The sequence below is a fragment of the Oncorhynchus gorbuscha genome, linkage group LG19, assembly GCF_021184085.1.
Source record: "Oncorhynchus gorbuscha isolate QuinsamMale2020 ecotype Even-year linkage group LG19, OgorEven_v1.0, whole genome shotgun sequence".
Classification (NCBI taxonomy): Eukaryota; Metazoa; Chordata; class Actinopteri; order Salmoniformes; family Salmonidae; genus Oncorhynchus; species Oncorhynchus gorbuscha.
The window spans coordinates 59,400,403-59,419,769 of NC_060191.1; the positions used below are offsets into that span (position 1 = coordinate 59,400,403).

The 19,367-nt window shown below is 44.1% G+C and overlaps 1 protein-coding gene across 1 annotated transcript; it reads right to left on the reverse strand.

Annotated features, from left to right (window-relative positions):
- Positions 1–1,236: 1,236 nt before the first annotated feature.
- On the reverse strand, positions 1,237–7,384 carry LOC124004731 (thrombopoietin-like). The gene is made up of 5 exons (XM_046313457.1): positions 6,607–7,384; positions 3,565–3,695; positions 2,504–2,590; positions 2,147–2,311; positions 1,237–2,037 (listed from the first exon to the last, which is right to left on the reverse strand). The coding sequence occupies exons 1-5, from the start codon at positions 6,617–6,619 to the stop codon at positions 1,891–1,893; spliced, it is 543 nt and encodes a 180-aa protein (XP_046169413.1). The 5' UTR covers positions 6,620–7,384; the 3' UTR covers positions 1,237–1,890.
- Between the last annotated feature and the right edge of the window lie 11,983 nt (positions 7,385–19,367).

Below are 19,367 nucleotides of genomic sequence, written 5' to 3' on the forward strand. Positions count from 1 at the left end.
ATAGACTGTTCGCTCTGCAACCGCACGGGAAGCGGTACCGGAGCGCCAAGTCTAGGTCCAAGAGGCTTTTAAACAGCTTTTACCCCCAAGCCATAAGACTGCTGAACATCTAATCAAATGGCTACCCAGACTATATGTATTGCCCCCCCCCCCCACCTTTAACGCTTCTGCTACTCTCTGTTATCTATGCATAGTCACTTTAGTAACTCTACCTACATGTACATATTACCTCAATTACCTCGACTAACCGGTGCCCCGCACATTCACTCTGTCCCGGTACTACCTGTATATGGCCTCGCTATTGTTATTTTACTGCTGCTCTTTAATTACTTGTTACTTTTATTTCTTACTTTTTAGGTATTTTTCTTAACTGCATTGTTGGTTAAGGGCTTGTAAGTAAGCATTTTACTGTAAGGTCTACACCTGTTGTAGTCGGCGCATGTGACAAATAAAATGTGATTTGATTTGTTGAGCTGGTTAAGAAGCTAAGATTTACAGTGATCTTTTTCTATAGAAACAGATCATGCCTGACTAAGCAGTAGGAAGCAGATTATTCAGTCATAATTTTTCTGTTCCTGATTATGGCGATATTATTTATCAAAGTGCAGCTGTTACTAATCTTAAACCTTTAGAAGCCATTTACCATAGTGCTGTTTGTTTTGGTACCTGTAACAGTTTTGATAGTCATCACTGCATCCTGTATCTAAAGGTTGTCTGGACTTTGTAGACCTGTACATTTCTACATTGCTCCCTTTTTGTTTACAAGGGCCTACTTCATAAACTTCTGTCTTGCCTAACCTTGCTGTTGAAGTATAGACACCTGAGTTGCCTAACCTTGCTGTTGAAGTATAGACACCTGAGTTGCCTAACCTTGCTGTTGAAGTATAGACACCTGAGTGGCCCAACCTTGCTGTTGAAGTATAGACACCTGAGTGGCCTAACCTTGCTGTTGAAGTATAGACACCTGAGTGGCCTAACCTTGCTGTTGAAGTATAGACACCTGAGTTGCCTAACCTTGCTGTTGAAGTATAGACACCTGAGTTGCCGAACACGTTCACAGGATTGGTGGGCTCTTGAGGTTCCTCGGGTCTCCACTGAGCTAGGTAAATCTGCTTTTTAGTTTTAATGCACCTTATTACTGGAACAAGATTCAAAATACATTTAATCTTGATGTTCTGGTGCCGTTCGGGTAATTTAAAGCATTGATATGACAGTCCAAAATGTTTTTTTTTGACAGGGACACTTTAATATCAATCATATACACAGAGAGGCTAAATATAGAATTCAACAAACTCTTTCTCCCTCTTGACATTTTCATTGTCATCTGGCTCAACTTTTTCCAAAATAGTCATTCTTCGAAAGTATGCCTTTGATTTACATTCCTCTTCCATTCTTCCAACCAGTGCAGTAATCCATTTTAACCAACTATACTTCCACCGTGGATGTTTCTTTCCCTCCTGACATGGCTGTGAAAATCCTGTGCATGTTAGGATACCTTTACTCTGTTGATATTCCCATTTGAGAAAATAATATAGCACGTCTTCTTCCAATTTGGCACAGAGGCACTTTAAAGTCAGGGCAAAAGTCTTTAGAATTGTCTTATCTAATAAGAGCATTGGTCCAGTCTCTTTGGTCTTGGCCTTTCTCTCTCTGATAGTGCCTGCTTTTGATAGTAGCGATTTGTAGCCTACTCAGATCCCAAGTACTCCGCAACAGGTACAACACCATGTCATACTGTATATGACCAGAAGAGGGTAATGTAACTCCATTAATAAATACAGGTGGCAGCAAAACACTGCCATGTAGTACAGACAGCCTCTACTAGGGAATTCTACCTCATCCAGTTCAGCGTTGATAATACTGGAGAGGGATAAAAGAAATCCCAGGTTATCATCTCTGGTCCAGACAGCTGTCTCTGAGGTCCAGGGAGAGCCACTCCAGCTTCCCCCGGAGCAGCCTGCCGTACAGCTGCAGCACCTGGGTCAGACTCCGGCTCTGCTGGCTGGGACAGCCTGGCTCTGGCTCTGTCAAGTCACCCTGTGGACCAATAGACACACAGTCAAGTGTTTGTGTGGGAAGAGAGGAAGAGAGAAAGAGAGGTCTGGAAAGAATTAAAGTGGGTGTGTGCATGCGTGTGTCGTCTCACCTTGATGTCCAGTTTGGTGACTATGTGCAGGTAGTTTGTGATTCCATGCTCAAGTCTCTCCAGCAAAGATGACTGACAGCTGAGTTTGGTCTCTTTCCTCACCCTCCCTACACCTTCCAACAACACTTCCAGAGCCCCTCTCACCTCAGCACGCTTCTGCTGTAGCTAAGGACACACACACACACACACACACACACACACACACACACACACACACACACACACACACACACACACACACACACACACACACACACACACACACACACACACACACACACACAAATTGCAACTTTGACTTTATGTGTTATAGAGCGTTATACTGTAGATGTAAGTGTTATAGAGAGAAACGCTTACAGATTTGTGATCCCAGGATACCTTTAGAATCCTGACACAGGGTATCTGAAGGGAGGAGGGGAGTTGGTCTGAACCACTACAGTCAACCTGGATGGATTAAAGAAACATATTTACAAAAATATAATGTGAAGTAAAGTGTTGGTTCCATGTTTCATGAGCTGAAATAAAATATCCCAGAAATCCTCCATACTCACAAAAAGCTTGTTTCAAATTTGAGTGAGCATTTTTGAGTGAGCATTTCTCCACCAAGATAATACACCCACCTGACAGGTGTGGCATATCAAGAAGCTGATTAAACAGCATGATCATTATGCAGGTGCACCTTGTACTGGGGACAATAAAAGGTCACTAAAATGTGCAGTTTTGTCACACAACACAAGGCCACAGATGTCTCAATTTTTAGGGAGCATGCAATTGGAATGCTGACTGCAAGAATGTCCACCAGAGCTATTGACAGATAATTTAATGTTAATTTCTCTACCATAAGCCGCCTCCAAAGTTTTTTGACAGTAAGTCCAACCGGACTCACAACTACAGACCATGTGTATGGTGTCGTGTGGGCTTGTGGTTTTGTTGATGTCAACGCTGTGAACAGAGTGTCCCATGGTGGACGTGGGGTTATGGTTGGGCAGGCATAAGCTATGGACAATGAACACGATTGCATTTTATCGATGTCAATTTGAATGCACAAAAATACTGTGACGAGATCCTGAGGCCCATTGTAAGCCCCATTTTTTTTAAGGTAATGTATCTGTGACCTATTAAAACAAAGAGAGTCGAACACTCCATATGTATAACCTCCCAGTAATTGATCAGATAAATAAACACCAACGTTTCGACAAGGTGAAGTATCTGTGACCAACAGATGCATATCTGTATTCCCAGTAAGGTGAAATCCATACATAAGGACCAAATTCATTCATTTAAATATCAACTGTAATTCAGTCAAATCTTTGAAATTGTTGCATGTTGCATTTATATTTTTGTTCAGTGTACATAAAACAGATACGATAGACACAATGTGTGGATTTCTGTGTGATTGCCAAGTTTCTGTCTCTCACCATGGAAACCTCCAGGTCCTTCACGTTGTTCATGTTTCTCCTGGCGTGTGCGTTGCACACAAAGTCGATTGGTCTCGTCTTGGCATTGGGTACCTCAAAAGAAACCACGCACAACAGCAGGAGCAGAATTCCTAAAGGAGTGAAGAGCAGATATTACTTAGACGCTGGGATTACAATGGTGAATGTGTCCCACACTACAATCAAGATAGCATATATTGCTAGACCAGTTCAGTGGCTCTAAAAGAGGCAGATTTGACCACATTTACACAATCTGTTTCCACCTAATGTCTCTATTACATGGGGTGTTTTTTGGACACTTCTCGGCAACTTCTTCAACACAAGAGCCAAGCCAAGTGTTGTCTCACACTGTTTCTTAAGAAAAAAGAGTGTTTTATTATTACGGTCCATCGATTACCCAACACTCTGGTGAACTGAACGAATCGTTCTTGCTTCAATAAGTTCTCCTCAATAATAAAAAGCATGCCAAGTTAAATGTTCTGATATCCTTGTGGAAAGTTTATAATTCTATTGGTCTAAACATCATATTTCAATGTAAAATCTTAAAACGATAGGCCATACCACAAAATCAGCCCAAAATAATTACATTGCATTAGGAAAGTATTCAGACTTCTTTACTTTTCAACATTTTGTTTTTTCTCATCAATCTACACAAAATACCCCATAATGCCAAAGCAAAAACAGGTTAAGAAATTGTAACAAATGCATTAAAATAAAACAGAAATACCTGAGTATTCAGACCTTTTGCTATGAGACTTGCAATTGAGATCAGGTGCATCCTGTTTCCATTGATCATCCTTGAGATGATTCTACAACTTTATTGGAGTCCACCAATCAATTCAATTGATTGGACATGATTTGGAAAGGCACCCACCTGTCTATATAATGTCCCACAGTTGACAGTGCATGTCAAAGCAAAAGCCAAGCCATGAGGTCAAAGGAATTGTCCATAGAGCCCCCGAGACAGGATTGTGTCAGGGCACAGATCTGGGGAAGGGTACCAAAACATTTCTGCAGCATTGAAGGCGCCCAAGAACACAGTGGCCTCCATCATTCTTAAATGGAAGACGTTTGGAACAACGAAGACCGCCAAACCATCAAACTGAGCAATTGGGGGAGAAGGGCCTTGGTCAGGGAGAACCTGATGGTCATTCTGAATGAGTTCCAGAGTTCGTCTGTGGAGATGGGAGAAACTTCCCAAAGGACAACCATCTCTACAGCATTTCACCAATCAGGCCTTTATGGTAGAGTGGCCAGAGGGAAGCCACTCAGTTAAAGGCACATGACAGCCCGCTTGGAGTTTGCCAAAAGGCACCTAAACACTTTTAGAACATGAGAAACAAGAAAACAAGATTCTCTGGTCTGATGAAACCAAGATTGAACTATTTGGCCTGATGCCAGGTGTCACATCTGGAGGAAACCTGGCACCTCCCTACGGTGAAGCATGGTGGTGGCAACATCATGCTGTGGGATGTTTTTCAGCAGCAAGGACTGGGAGACTAGTCAGGTTTGAAGGAAAGATGAACGGAGCAAAGTACACAGAGATCTTTGATGAAAACCTGCTCCAGAGCCCTCAGGACCTCAGACTGGGGCCAAGGTCCACCTTCCAACAGGACAATGACCCGAAGCACACAGCCAAGACAACACAGGAGTGGCTTCGGGACAAGTCTCTGAATGTCCTTGAGTAGCCCAGCCAGAGCCCGGACTTGAACCCGAACCCGAAAATAGCTGTGCAGCGAAGCTCCCCATCCAACCTGACAGAGCTTGAGAGGATCTGCAGAGAAGAATGGGAGAAACTCCCCAAATACAGGTGTGCGAAGCTTGTAGCATCATACCCAAGAAGACTCCAGCTGTAATCACTGCCAAAGGTGCTTCAACAAAGTACTGAGTAAAGGTTCTGAATATGTATGTAAATGTGATATTTCAGTTTAACATTTTTAAGACATTTGCCAAAATAAAATAAAAAAATGTTTTTGCTTTGTCATTATGTGGTATTGTGTGCAGATTTGGAGGGGGGGGATTTAATCAATTTTAGAATAAGGTTGTAACATAACAAAATGTGGAAAAAGTCAAGGTGTCTGAATACCTCCCGAAATCACGATATAACGAATAGGATATTTACAATTAAAGTGATGCATATATTTTTCTTAAAAATGGCTATTGTTTTGCACAAACAAAAGAGCATCAATCACATTCCTAAAATATGTATTGGGGTACATTTTAAAAGATACTTTACTGAAGAGCTCAGTGACTTTCAACATGGCACCATCATAGGATGCCACCTTTCCAACAAGTCAGTTCATCACATTTCTGCCCTGCTAGAGCTACCCCGGTCAACTGTAAATGTTGTTGTTGTGAAGTGGAAATGTCAAGGAGCAACAACGGCTCAGCTGCGAAGTGGCACAGCAAGTAAAAATCATCTGTCCTCGGTTGCAACACTCACTTCCGAGTTCCAAAGTGCCTCTGGAAGCAACGTCAGCACAATAACTGTTCGTTGGGAGCTTCATGAAATGAGTTTCCATGGCTGAGTAGATGCACACAAGCCTTAGATCACCATGCGCAATGCCAAGCGTTGGCTGGAGTGGTGTAAAGCTTTCCGCCATCGGACTGTGGAGCAGTGGAAACGCGTTCTCTGTTGTGATGAATCTCGCTTCACCTTCTGGCAGTCTGACGGATGAATCTGGGTTTGACGGGTGCCAGGAGAGAGTTACCTGCCCCAATGCATATTGTAAAGTTTGGTAAAGTCTAGGCCCCCAACAAAGTCTTAAAGAAACACATATCAATGAATAATGCACAGAGTTCCCATTTGTATGTCACATTTTATGTTAGTGTATCACATTGCCAGAAAGGGTAAAATTATCACTATTCATCAATCTATACTTATTCTACTAAAATATCACTTGAGGGGTCTAATAAACCACGCTGATAACTGATCGATTAAACAAACACATAAATATTTCACATTGCATGTGTATTCCTATAGTATGATGATCGCACTACTGCAATGCGCATTTGGATACCCACTGCTTAAAGCCATAGCCCGCTCCTGTGCGCATGACGCCCCTCAATCAAGGCCTTTTCTTCCATGGTGCTCGTCCCCGTGTTCCATTTATTCCAGGAGGGATATCATAGGAGTTCGCGACACCGTTATATAGGTTTAAAGTCACTTATAGTCACCAAATCCCACTTTGCGTCTGCCTTCTTGAGCTGTTTATCCTAGGCGTGTGCCTCTGGAAACCTGTTTTGTTTGGTGAGTTTTTTTGTTTGTTGTGCCAACAATTGGACCTAATGTGCGGAAATGTTTATGATTCCTGAAATATAGCAATCCGTAGATTCACATGCCCATAAAACGTATAATATCCAGTGAGCGAGTGACGATAACCTAGCCTAACTTTTGATTAATATTTCTTTTGAAAGTAGAAGGTTGGAATAATAAATGACCAATTTAATCGAATCCAACTCACATGCGTTTTAGGCAACCGCAAAAAATGTGGACTGAACGTCATATTTGATTTACCCTGGCGTTAATGTTTGACAGCTGGCCATCCTCCTGTCAACGGTGTGCACATAAACGGTACAACTCTCTCAAAAGCAGTATGAAATGAGATCCGTGCACGGGAAAACAAATCTGAATGGAACAAGACAAACCGGTATGTTTCTTCTTTTTTTTTTTTTTTTTGCTCAAAGTAAAATATAAAATAATATGATTATCTGTTCATAATCTCTTATTTCCTATATTGCCATTATCCCTTTGAGTAGTCCTAGGCAACCTCCATTTCTTTTCATGAGTCAATAGATAATCTAATCACTAGAATATTGATAATGTATCTGGATGTATAGAGGCTATTGCCTAATCTACAACACCGGATTTTGCTTGCTAAGAAATGGCCTTTGGACATTGTGCATACTGCATGCTGGTTTGGTGAACACTATGTACTCTCATTCACCCCACTCCAACTCCTGCCACACACACTGTGAATTATGCTGATATCAAGATTAGATTAAAAAGCAGTGTTTGGTGGTTAAAGTAAAAGGCACTAGGAATAGTTCAGTGGTGAGATAAGCCACCCAGCCACAGCAGTCTTCCTATAATAACCAGTCTGGAGACACATTCATTCAAGGGTTTTTCTTTATTTTTTAAAAACTATTTCCTACATTGTAGAATAATAATGAAGACATCAAAACTATGACATAAAACATGGAATCATGTAGTAACCAAAAAAGTATTCAACAAATCAAAATATGTTATATTCTTCAAAGTAGCCACCCTTTGCCTTGGTGACAGCTTTACACACTCTTGGCATTCTCTCAACCAGTTTCATGAGGAATGCTTTTCCAACAGTCTTGAAGGAGTTCCCACATATGCTGAGCATTGTTGGCTGCTTTTCCTTCACTCTGCGGTCCAACTCATCCCAAACCTTCTCAATTGGGTTGAGGTCGTATGATTGTGGAAGCTATGTCATCTTATGCAGCAATACATAACTCTCCTTGGTCAAATAGCCCTTACACTTCCTGGAGGTGTGTTTTGGGTGATTTTCCTGTTGGAAAAACAAATGATAGTCACACTAAGCGCAAACCAGATGGGATGACTATTTGCTGCAGAATGCTCTGGTGGCTATGCTGGTTAAGTGTGCCTTGAATTCTAAATAAATCACTGACAGTGTCACCAGCAAAGCACTATCACACCTCCTTCTCCGTTTACCTACTCTGCATCTCACAAAGACACAGCTGTTGGAACGGAAATGTTTATTATTGGCATGTGCTTGTAGTGGTTTCTTTGCAGCAATTTGACTATGAAGCCCTGATTTCAAGCAGTCTCCTCTGAACTGTTGATGTGTCTGACACTTGAACTCTGTGAAGCATTTATTTGGGCTGCAATTTCTGAGGCTGGTAACTTTTTCATGAACTTATCCTCTGCAGCAGTGGTAACTCTGGGTCTTCCTTTCTTGTAGCGGTCCTCATGAGAGCCAGTTTCATCATAGTGCATGGTGGTTTTTGCAATGACACTTGAAGAAACTTTCAAACTTCTTGACATTTTCCAGATTGACTGACCTTCATGTCTTAAAGTAATGAATGATGGACTGGAGCAGCAGAGCCTGCAGGAAAGGGTACCACATAAGGGGGGAGGATATCTTCCCTGTAACTCACAGCGTTGAGATTGCCTGGAATGACAACAAGCTCAGTCCGATGACACACCGCCCCAGACCATGACGGACTCGCCACCTCCAAATCAATCCTGCTTCAGAGTACAGGTCTCAGTGTAACACTCATTCCTTCGACGATTTCCGCGAATCCGACCATCACCCCTGGTGAGACAAACCCGCGACTCGTCAGTGAAGAGCACTTTCTGCCAGTCCTGTTTGGTCCAGCGACGGTGGGTTTGTGCCCATAGGCGACGTTGTTGCCGGTGATGTCTGGTGAGGATCTGCCTTACAACAGGCCTAAAAGCCCTCAGTCCAGCCTCTCTCAGCCTATTGCGGACAGTCTGAGCACTGGTGGAGGGATTGTGCGTTCCTGGTGTAACTCGGGCAGTTGTTGTTGCCATCCTGTACCTGTCCCGCAGGTGTGATGTTCAGGTGTACCGATCCTGTGCAGGTGTTACACGTGGTCTGCCACTGCGAGGACAATCAGCTGTCCGTCCTGTCTCCCTGTAGCGCTGTCTTAGGCGTCTCACAGTACTGACATTGCAATTTATTGCCCTGACCACATTTGCAGTAGAGGGAATGATTTATTTCAGCTTCTATTTCTTTCATCACATTCCCAGTGGGTTAGAAGTTTACTTACACTCAATTAGTAGTTGGTAGCACTGCCTTTAAATTGTTTAACTTTGGTCAAACGTTTTGGGTAGCATTCCATAAGCTTCCCACAATAAGTTGGGTGAATTTTGGCCCATTCCTCCTGACAGAGCTCGTGTAACTGAGTCAGGTTTGTAGGCCTCCTTGTTCACATACACTTTTTAAATTCTGCCCACAAATTTCAATAGGATTGAGGTCAGGGCTTTGTGGTGGCCACACCAATACCATGACTTTGTTGTCCTTAAGCCATTGTGCCACAACTTTGGAAGTATGCTTGGGGTCATTGTCCATTTGGAAGACCCATTTGCGACCAAGCTTTAACTTCCTGACTGATGTCTTGAGATGTTGCTTCAATATATCCACATAATTGTCCTACCTCATGCCATCTATTTTGTGAAGTGCACCAGTCCCTCCTGCAGCAAAGCACCTCCACAACATGATGCTAGTGTTCTTCGGCTTGCAAGCCTCCCCCTTTTTCCGTCAAACGTAAGGATGGTCGTTATGTCCAAACAGTTCTATTTTTGTTTCATCAAACCAGAGGACATTTCTCCAAAAAGTACAATCTTTGTCCCCATGTGCAATTGTAAACTGTAGTCTGGCCTTTTTTACGGTGGTTTTGGAGCAGTGGTTCGTTCCTTGCTGAGCGGCCTCTCATGTTACGTCGATATAGGACTCGTTTTACTGTGGATATAGATACTTTTGTTCCCGTTTCCTCCAGCATCTTCACAAGGTCCTTTGCTGTTGTTCTGGGAATGATTTGCACTTTTCGCACCACAGTACGTTAATCTCTAGGAGACAGAACGCATCTCCTTCCTGAGCGGTATGACGGCTCTATATATATATATATATATATATATATATTGCTCAAAAAAATAAAGGGAACACTTAAACAACACAATGTAACTCCAAGTCAATCACACTTCTGTGAAATCAAACTGTCCGTTTAGGAAGCAAATTTCACATGCTGTTGTGCAAATGGAATAGACAACAGGTGGAAATTATAGGCAATTAGCTAGACACTCCCAATAAAGGAGTGGTTCTGCAGGTGGTGACCACAGACCACTTCTCAGTTCCTATGCTTCCTGGCTGATGTTTTGGTCACTTTTGAATGCTGGCGGTGCTTTCACTCTAGTGGTAGCATGAGACTGAGTCTACAACCCACACAAGTGGCTCAGTGCAGCTCATCCAGGATGGCACATCAATGCGAGCTGTGGCAAGAAGGTTTGCTGTGTCTGTCAGCGTAGTGTCCAGAGCATGGAGGCGCTACCAGGAGACAGGCCAGTACATCAGGAGACGTGGAGGAGGGCGACAACCCAGCAGCAGGACCGCTACCTCTGCCTTTGTGCAAGGAGAAGCAGGAGGAGCACTGCCAGAGCCCTGCAAAATGACCTCCTGCAGGCCACAAATGTACATGTGTCTGCTCAAACGGTCAGAAACTGACTCCATGAGGGTGGTATGAAGGCCCGACGTCCACAGATGGGGGTTGTGCTTTACAGCCCAACACCGTGCAGGACGTTTGGCATTTGCCAGAGAACACAAAGATTGGCAAATTCGCCACTGGCGCCCTGTGCTCTTCACAGATGAAAGCAGGTTCACACTGAGCATGTGACAGTCTGGAGACGCCGTGGAGAACATTCTGCTTCCTGCAACATCCTCCAGCATGACCGGTTTGGCGGTGGGTCAGTCATGGTGTGGGGTGGCATTTCTTTGGGGGGGCCTCACAGCCCTCCATGTGCTCACCAGAGGTAGCCTGACTGCCATTAGGTACCGAGATGAGATCCTCAGACCCCTTGTGAGACCATATGCTGGTGCGGTTGGCCCTAGGTTCCTCCTAATGCAGGACAATGCTCGACCTCATGTGGCTGGAGTGTGTTAGCAGTTCCTGCAAGAGGAAGGCATTGATGCTATGGACTGGCCCGCCCCGTTCCCCAGAACTGAATCCAATTGAGCACATCTGGGACAACATGTCTCGCTCCATCCACCAACACCACGTTGCACATGTACAGCACTTTGAGATGTCAGCTGATGCACGAAGGGCTATATAAATCCATTTGATTTGATTTGATCCCTCAGGAGACCATCCGCTACCTCATCAGGAGCATGCCCAGGTGTTGTAGGGAGGTCATACAGGCATGTGGAGGCCACACACACTACTGAACCTAATTTTTACTTGTTTTAAGGACATTACATCAAAGTTGGATCAGCCTATAGTGTGGTTTTCCACTTTGATTTTTGAGTGTGACTCCAAATCCAGACCTTCATGGGTTGATAAATTATCAATGGAAATCAAACTTTTGTGTGATTTTGTTGTCAGCACATTCAACTATGTAAAGAAAAAAGTATGTAATAAGAATATTTAATTCATTCATATTTAGGATGTGTTATTTTAGTGTTCCTTTTAATTTTTTGAGCAGTGTATATATGAATGTCTCTTTTATCCAAATGGGTGCATACATTTTTACCTACGGTGGTCCTAGGAATCAAACCCACTGTCCTGTCATTGCAAGCGTCATGCTCTACCAACTGAGCTCCCTCTTTATCGTCCTGTCTCCATTCTATCCTCCTCCTACCCCTCCTTCGTCCTGCACACTTTCACCCCAGAAGCCCACTTTGAGCTGGCCCTGGTGTTGTGGAGTGGCCCAGGGAACAATGGCCCCACCAGCCCATATGGAGACAGACAGTGTAACCACGGTGATGGAGCTGTGGCAGATCTTTATATTCCCATCATGTAGCAAAAACCCTTTCACATAATTCACGTAGTACAGCAGGAGACACGGAGAGAGGGGAAAATGTTTGCATGACAAATTAGTGTCTGTGTGTGATCATTACATTAATCCCTAGTGTGTGTGTGTGTGTGACCATTACATTAATCCCTAGTGTGTGTGTGTGTGTGACCATTACATTAATCCCTAGTGTGTGTGTGTGTGTGACCATTCCATTAATACCTAGTGTGTGTGCTCAGTGGGCCAGCCTTACTGGTGTCTTTGCGTAAGGCCATAACCATGGCAATGCCAAGCAGTGTCTAATAAAAGGCTGCTTCCCTCAATCTCTCTCACTTCCTTTCTCTTCCTCTGTCTGCCTTGCCAACCTACGTAGCACAGCAAGCTCAACATCAGCAGATGGAGATAGATGGAAGAGCGAGGTGGGAGAAAAGGACAGGAATATGTCTAACGTCTCACCCTCCATCGAGTGGAGCCCTCTGTGAATGCAGCCTGCTGTATCATCCATCTGTGTGGGGGACATCTTTGGTCTGTCAAAGAAGAGGATCTTTCATTTACCAGAGTTGTGATCTGTTGAGAAAATCTCTTTGATATGTGCTAGAAAAGGATGACTGTACAGTGGGGATCTCTCCTCATTGTGTGTTTCTGAGGAGGATATTTTGTGTTGGCCAAGGCTCTCTGAATAATGGTTAATAGGATACTGTGGCTGCACATGTTACATTGCATCAGCCCATAGAAAATACGTGATTCAGGGATGGCCCCCTCACTATTTGAATCGTCAACAGTACATGTTGACTATGCTGACCTTTTGTTTTGGTGAAGACTCAAAAATAATTGCATGACAAGGGTGATAGGATGAATTTGAGCTATAAATGCATTGAACTCTATATGTCAATGTCAATAATGCGAAAGACACCATCCTGTCTTGACGGAACACTCCAAAAGAATGACAAGTGACAGGGTGAGGAGGAGGAACAAGAGGAGGAACAGAAGGGAGAATAAAAGGGTCATACCCATACCCTGTGTCGGGGGTGGGGAGGGGGCAGGGCGATGTGTACTAAGTGAGGAAGGGGTGTGCCATGCTTCCCAAGGTGGCACCCGTTCTGCCCACCACCGCTCTATCAGTCCCCCTATGTGTGCCGTTTTGTGCCCTTGCTGTTGCCACTCTGTGGAGCTGCCATGCTGGGAGTGGGCTTCTGCCACCTGCTGCCTGCCTCCCGACCCCACCCTGACCCCTGGGTGGACAGCCAGTAGAGCTGGGGAACAGACGGAAGGAGGGACGAAAGGCCTTCTCACAGGTGAGGAAGCTTATTTTCTTTTCAGGTAGGATAGTTAGACATCTTTGTTTTAGACAAGTGAGAGGCACACAAGTCTTATGGATGCTCATTCTGGTCCCATGGCCCTATTCAATCTTGGGATCAATATAGGTCACACCCTCCAAGTGACCCAGTGACTGAACCCTCCCTGACTCACCTTCCCATTATTTCCCACCCCACTAATCCCACCTGCAGGGGAATCCATTCGTCAGGGACACAGGGGATGTCAAGGACCAGAGCACTGGTGCATATGGTGAGTGAAATGGCACCTTGGCAGCAGTGGAGGCTGTTGAGGGGAAGACGGCTAACAATAATGGGTGGAACAGCAAATGGAATGGCATCAAACACATAGAAACCATGTGAACCACATAGAAACCATGTGAACCACATAGAAACCATGTGAACCACATAGAAACCATGTGAAACACATAGAAACCATGTGAACCACATAGAAACCATGTGAACCACATAGAAACCATGTGAACCACATAGAAACCATGTGAACCACATAGAAACCATGTGAACCACATAGAAACCATGTGTTTGATGTATTTGCTACCATTCCGCTCCAGCCATTACCACGAGCCCGTCCTCCCCAATTAAAGTGCCACCAATCTCCTGTGCTTGGCAGTTAGTCTAGGTCAGACACATTCTGCAGGCTCCAGGTTTAAACTGGGAGACATGCCAGATAGTTATTGTTGTTGTGGTTACTCTGTTTCTTCAGTGTTGGGTTTCTGGTTCCTCTGAATACTGGTAAACGTCATGGGAAAATGGGAATAAATGGGTCAAGGATAATCTGGCATGCTTACATCCCTACATGCTTTAAAGGGCGCCAACTGTTTTGTGGGCTGTTTTAACTCTGTTCTCTGTGTATGCATGGATACAGGCTCACCACTGGATGGTGCTATAGAACTACAAGAGGAAGAGATGGAACAGTCTGTCAGTGAGTCCAATGCAAGACTTTATCCAAGAATGTATTGATATACTGTGTAGAACAGTGGAGGCTGCTGACGGAAGGATGGCTCATAATAATGGATAGAATGGTATCAAATCAAACACATAAAAACCAAGTGGTTGATACCATTCCATTTACTCCATTCCAGACATTATTATGAGCCATCCTCCCCTCAGCATCCTTCACTGGTGTAGAAGAAGAGTACAAATACACATCTTATTAATTACAATGCCCCTGATTAGAATAAATCAGGTTTCACCTTCTCTTTTGTCCTAATCTTTCCCTTCCCAGGTCTGACGTTCACCCTGGATCCCTCTGTTGCTGCTCTATCCCTCCACCTCCTCCCTCACTGTGACCTTCCACGGACCAAGCCCTCCGTCACTACCCTCTCATCACCATAGCAACAGGGTCACTGGTTCAGTATCCCAGGAGTCTGCCCGTCAGCTCCTCCCTCAGGTGTGTGGGGACGTGGTCATCGTCAGGGGTCAGTTTTACTGGGAGGTGGATGTCTGCAACAGCACTCTGTATAGGATAGGTGAGGATGTGCACTCTACTCCACCTGGCCATGAGTTAATGGTTGTGGCAGAACAAGTACAAATCACTGCTTTGATAATAATACTCTTAGCCTCTGGCATGCTGATATATTTCTACTGACAGATTGGCTACATTTCTTACACATAATCATGTGGCAGTTGTAGCCTACAAATACATACAGGCAGTCTTGTGCAAATACTCCCACACACTCATAATATTGTCCCTAGGGCATACATGACACAGGCTCTGTCCTACATAAAGTTCATTCACGTCCTTTAACTCTGCTCTGTGGTGCCACCCGGTGGTGAACAGGATTTCAGCATGGATTTCCCAGCGCTTGGCCGAACCACTAACAATTAAATCGTTTTTTTAACAATTTCATTTTGGCTTACAAGGCATATTGACATCTGCTCTCTGTAAACAACAGAAACTCTAATAATTTGGCCCAGCAACAAGCCATAAACAATCTGTTGATTTGAATCAAATATGACAGAAATATGCAGCTTCATCATTAACTGTAGAGAGTCAGGCCAAATACGTATTAGTGGTTGTTGACCAGGATGACTGGCACTGTCGACCGAACATGGGATGGGAACAGCATTGATATTTCACATATTATTGCTCACTCATGCCTATCCCACATGAAAAGAATACTACGGTTTACTATAAAATGCTACAGTACTTACTATAGAATGTTGTAGTATACTATTGTAAATACTACAGTATACTACAGACCACAAACACTCCAGTAAATACTACAGTAATCTTTGCAAAAACACTACTGTAATTACTATAGTATATACTACAGTATTTAATTTGCATATACCCAGCACATTCCCCTCCTATATCCCAATTTGTTCCACCCATAAGTGAGACATGTTTCTCTCTTATGGGTGGCACCAATATTATTGTGTTCCCTACATAGAAAAGAGCAGAAGCTGACTGTCCATTCAGACCTCAGTTCTACCTACCTACTGTATAGGTTATGGAGAATTTGCTCTTTAAATGTTTTGTCCATTAGGGTTCCACAAGTATTTTACAGTCTGCAAAAATACTACAGTAATTACTATAGTATATTGTTTTTCTTACTACGAATTTTATACCAGAGTAAACTAACAACTACAGTCTTCATGGGGTCTTCCTGGGGAATACATATAACAACTTTTTGTTTTTAAGTACAAGTGGCTGCCACGCACTGCCGGTACTAAATGCATATAGGGGAAACACTGTAGGGGGACAGTTTGTTCCTGCTCCAATCAACATGTTGCCTCGTTTGGCCTGACTAAAACAACTATGTAGCTTTGTTGAGTGCAGAAAAAGTTGGGCTTAAAGACCACCCCGTTTCATAATGACATTGCAATGTTTATTCGCACAATATTTAAAGACATAAGTTCCTTTCCTATTTTCCATACAGGAGTGAGCTCATTGGACGATGCTTGCGGCTGGTGGCTTGAAAGGCGGGGCTTGTCCTTCTCCACTGTGTACGATAGCCGTCGGGAGCCCTTACTGCCCACTCGCTTCAGCAACACTGGGGTGCATCCCGCTCTGGGGCTGGGCCAGGGCAGGCTGAGGCTGAGGCTTCGCTGTGGCCTACCCCCTCCACCCCACATCTTCCTCAGCCGAGCGTCCGCCGCGTCTACTGGTGGGGGTCGCTGGCGCAGAGACGTGCCCTTCCAGTCTGTACGGGCGGTCATCCAGAAGTTTGAGGAGCTGGCGGTGTCAAATTCTCACTCTGGGCTGGTGTCCAGTTTTGGGTCATCCTGCTCCACTCTGGCCTCCTTGGCCGAAGCAGGCCCAGGTCTAGGCTTCAGCCTCAGCCCAGGAGCAGCTTGCCATCCTGGGCAAGAGGGGAAGGGGGCTGGGGCAGAGTAACATGTGGAGGACAGATTATAGTACCTTGTACAATGATGGGCCTCTACCCGCTGGTGATAGGAGCAAACTACTACCACGTCACATTACAAATAGGTTTTTATAAGGTTGGTGATGACACTGTGAAAAATATTGGATAAACTTGTGAGATGGAAGGGCCTTTCTTCTGCTTTATGATAGGAGAAAACCATTTGGGATGAGTTTGATCTTTGGATGACTATTTCCATGACTAATTTCTCATCTCTGAGGAACTCTGTGACTTTCTCATCAGTGTGATTGTGACCCAGTAGTTTACTTTCTCCCCAGGATGCTGGGCTTCCTCTCAGCTACACAACCCCCAGAGGTTTGGGGCTGGGCCTGGGCTGTCTGTAGGAGGAGGAGGAGGAGGATTTCTCACTGGGGGTCCCACATTCTGGTGTGTGGGTTGATGGTAGGACAGTAGGGTTGATACGGATGGTGGCGGTGTGTGTGAGGATGTGAGGTGTGGGAGTCAGTGGCAGTGACACTACCAGTGTTGACACTGGGTCACATAGGCAAGTGGTAAAGTACATGTATCCAGTGGTGTGTGTGTGTTACTCCCTCTGCCCCATCTTGTCTCTCCATTATCTGTCTGTTTTTCTCTTTTTCTGCTTTTTGCATGTTCTGGAAAGGACAATCCAGTCATTTGGTCAGACCACCCAAGTTGTAAATCACATTGTAAATTTTTGTTTTTTAAATCCACCAAATTAAAACAACCATCAATCACGGGAAGAGCCGTTTGTACCTGTGGAGAGGAGAAAACAAGATGTCAACCGAGTAGTTGTTGGGCTGGGCCAATAATTTAATTCATTGACGTGCTACTTGTCACGCATCTTCAGGGAACATAATTGCGCACAAAAGACTGCGTCAGTATCAGTGGAATAATTCGGAAGAGACGGTTGGTCTGTGAGTCAAATGCGCTGTTACACTGTCGCCCCCCGAAACGCTAATCTTGATGACTGTGTTGATGTTTAATGGTCGAGGTATTTACCGCAGGAATAAAAATGTGTGTACTGCGGCCAGTTATCACTGGGTTCTCGACTCTTGAGAACTATCAACTTTCCAAAGCAGCTTAAAATAAAGTGTGGAAGTAATCTCACTCTTATAAACAAAATTAGAAGGGGTAATGCAGAATTCAAAGGCACTCAGTAATGAGGTTTCTGTCGGGGGGTGATTCAAGTCTGGTGTTTGCTTATCGAGGGGGGAGCAGATCTGTAAGCAACACGGGAACAACTGTAGAGAAGAACAGACCCACATAGACCCTGAACATTACATAAAGTACTGTAGGTGTCAGTGAGTTATTATTTTGGCGCCAACGTTTAGGCCGAGTAGTATAACGGACACAACGGTCTGGTAACATTAGAGAATCAAGACTAGGCCTAAACTACTATATAATATCAGATATATACAGCAGGCTGCTACAGTGACGACTTGGAGTAACGCAATTGTACAAGCCTAAAGTGAGAGATATCACAGTTGGATCCGAGGTGTCAAAGACAAGTGGTGTTGTGTCCCCCTCCTCCCCACGTTTCCATGCCAATGGCTTCTGGTCGCTAATTGCATGGAGGGAAATAATTAGACTCACACTCTCCATCTAGGGAACCCTCGAAAATGGATTGTGAGCAAAAGACAACCAGGAGCACCAATTTCATTCGCACCCCCGTCTACTTTCATTTAGCCGTTTCGGCAGTGTTTGCGTATTGATTCCAAGCGTTTATACATGAATAAACATTCATTCTAACCAGACCGCAATTTAAATTTTGAGTGGCTATTCTCTACTTTCCATTGCTAGGAGTAACAGAAGAATTAGCCTGACAACACCAAGTCATGTAGGCTTGGTTGTTCTTATTACCATCATTATCAACATCAGCATAACAGTAGCTATAAAGACATCATCCCTTACCGTTTTGTTGTTCTTTCAGTTTCCATTAAGAACCGATTTATATTTCATCATGTATACGTTTAATTTATAAACACTGGCATGGCTATTCAATCACTGGCATGTTATTATTTTTTCCATCATTAGGCTAAATAATATCCACCTCCTCCAAGAGTCATATTAAGGATTTTATCAAGGGTCAAATAAAATGAGTCATCGTATTTCTGACGACGCTCTATAAAAGTGAACTAATCAGTGAGCAACTTTCCTTTTTTTCTGAGTTGTTCTTGAGAAACAAAATTCCGTCTCGATGTCTGGACTTGATAAAGCGAGCAGTGGTCCAAGGAGAGCGCGGGAGACAGGATGTCCATACTCCATTCAGCGCATTTGTTCTGGTTTGTTTCACGACATTTACACTCGAGTCAGAAATGATTGAGACTGGAATGTAAATTAGAATTAAGGACATCGGGCATATTACCAAACAAATCCATCTCTCAGGTGCCACAGCGGGTTAAATGTGCGTGCGTAAAAGAGGGACAGAAATTGTAGTGACCTCGTTGTCGACCTCTGCCATTTGATCAGTGTACATAAAACCGTGATGGGGAACAGGTGGTGTTGGGGGCGCCCTGTAACCGGTTGGTACACATCTGCCAGGCTATCTGCTCCCCCTTCTCGCTGTATATTCGGCTGGGCTGGGCT

Excerpts from the sequence above, each read along its gene's own strand:
- LOC124004731 (XM_046313457.1), bottom strand. Across the intron at positions 2,312-2,503 it reads TATCCTGGGATCACAAATCT|CTACAGCAGAAGCGTGCTGA; the intron begins GTAAGCGTTTCT and ends GTGTGTCCTTAG. Across the intron at positions 2,038-2,146 it reads TCACCAAACTGGACATCAAG|GGTGACTTGACAGAGCCAGA; the intron begins GTGAGACGACAC and ends ATTGGTCCACAG.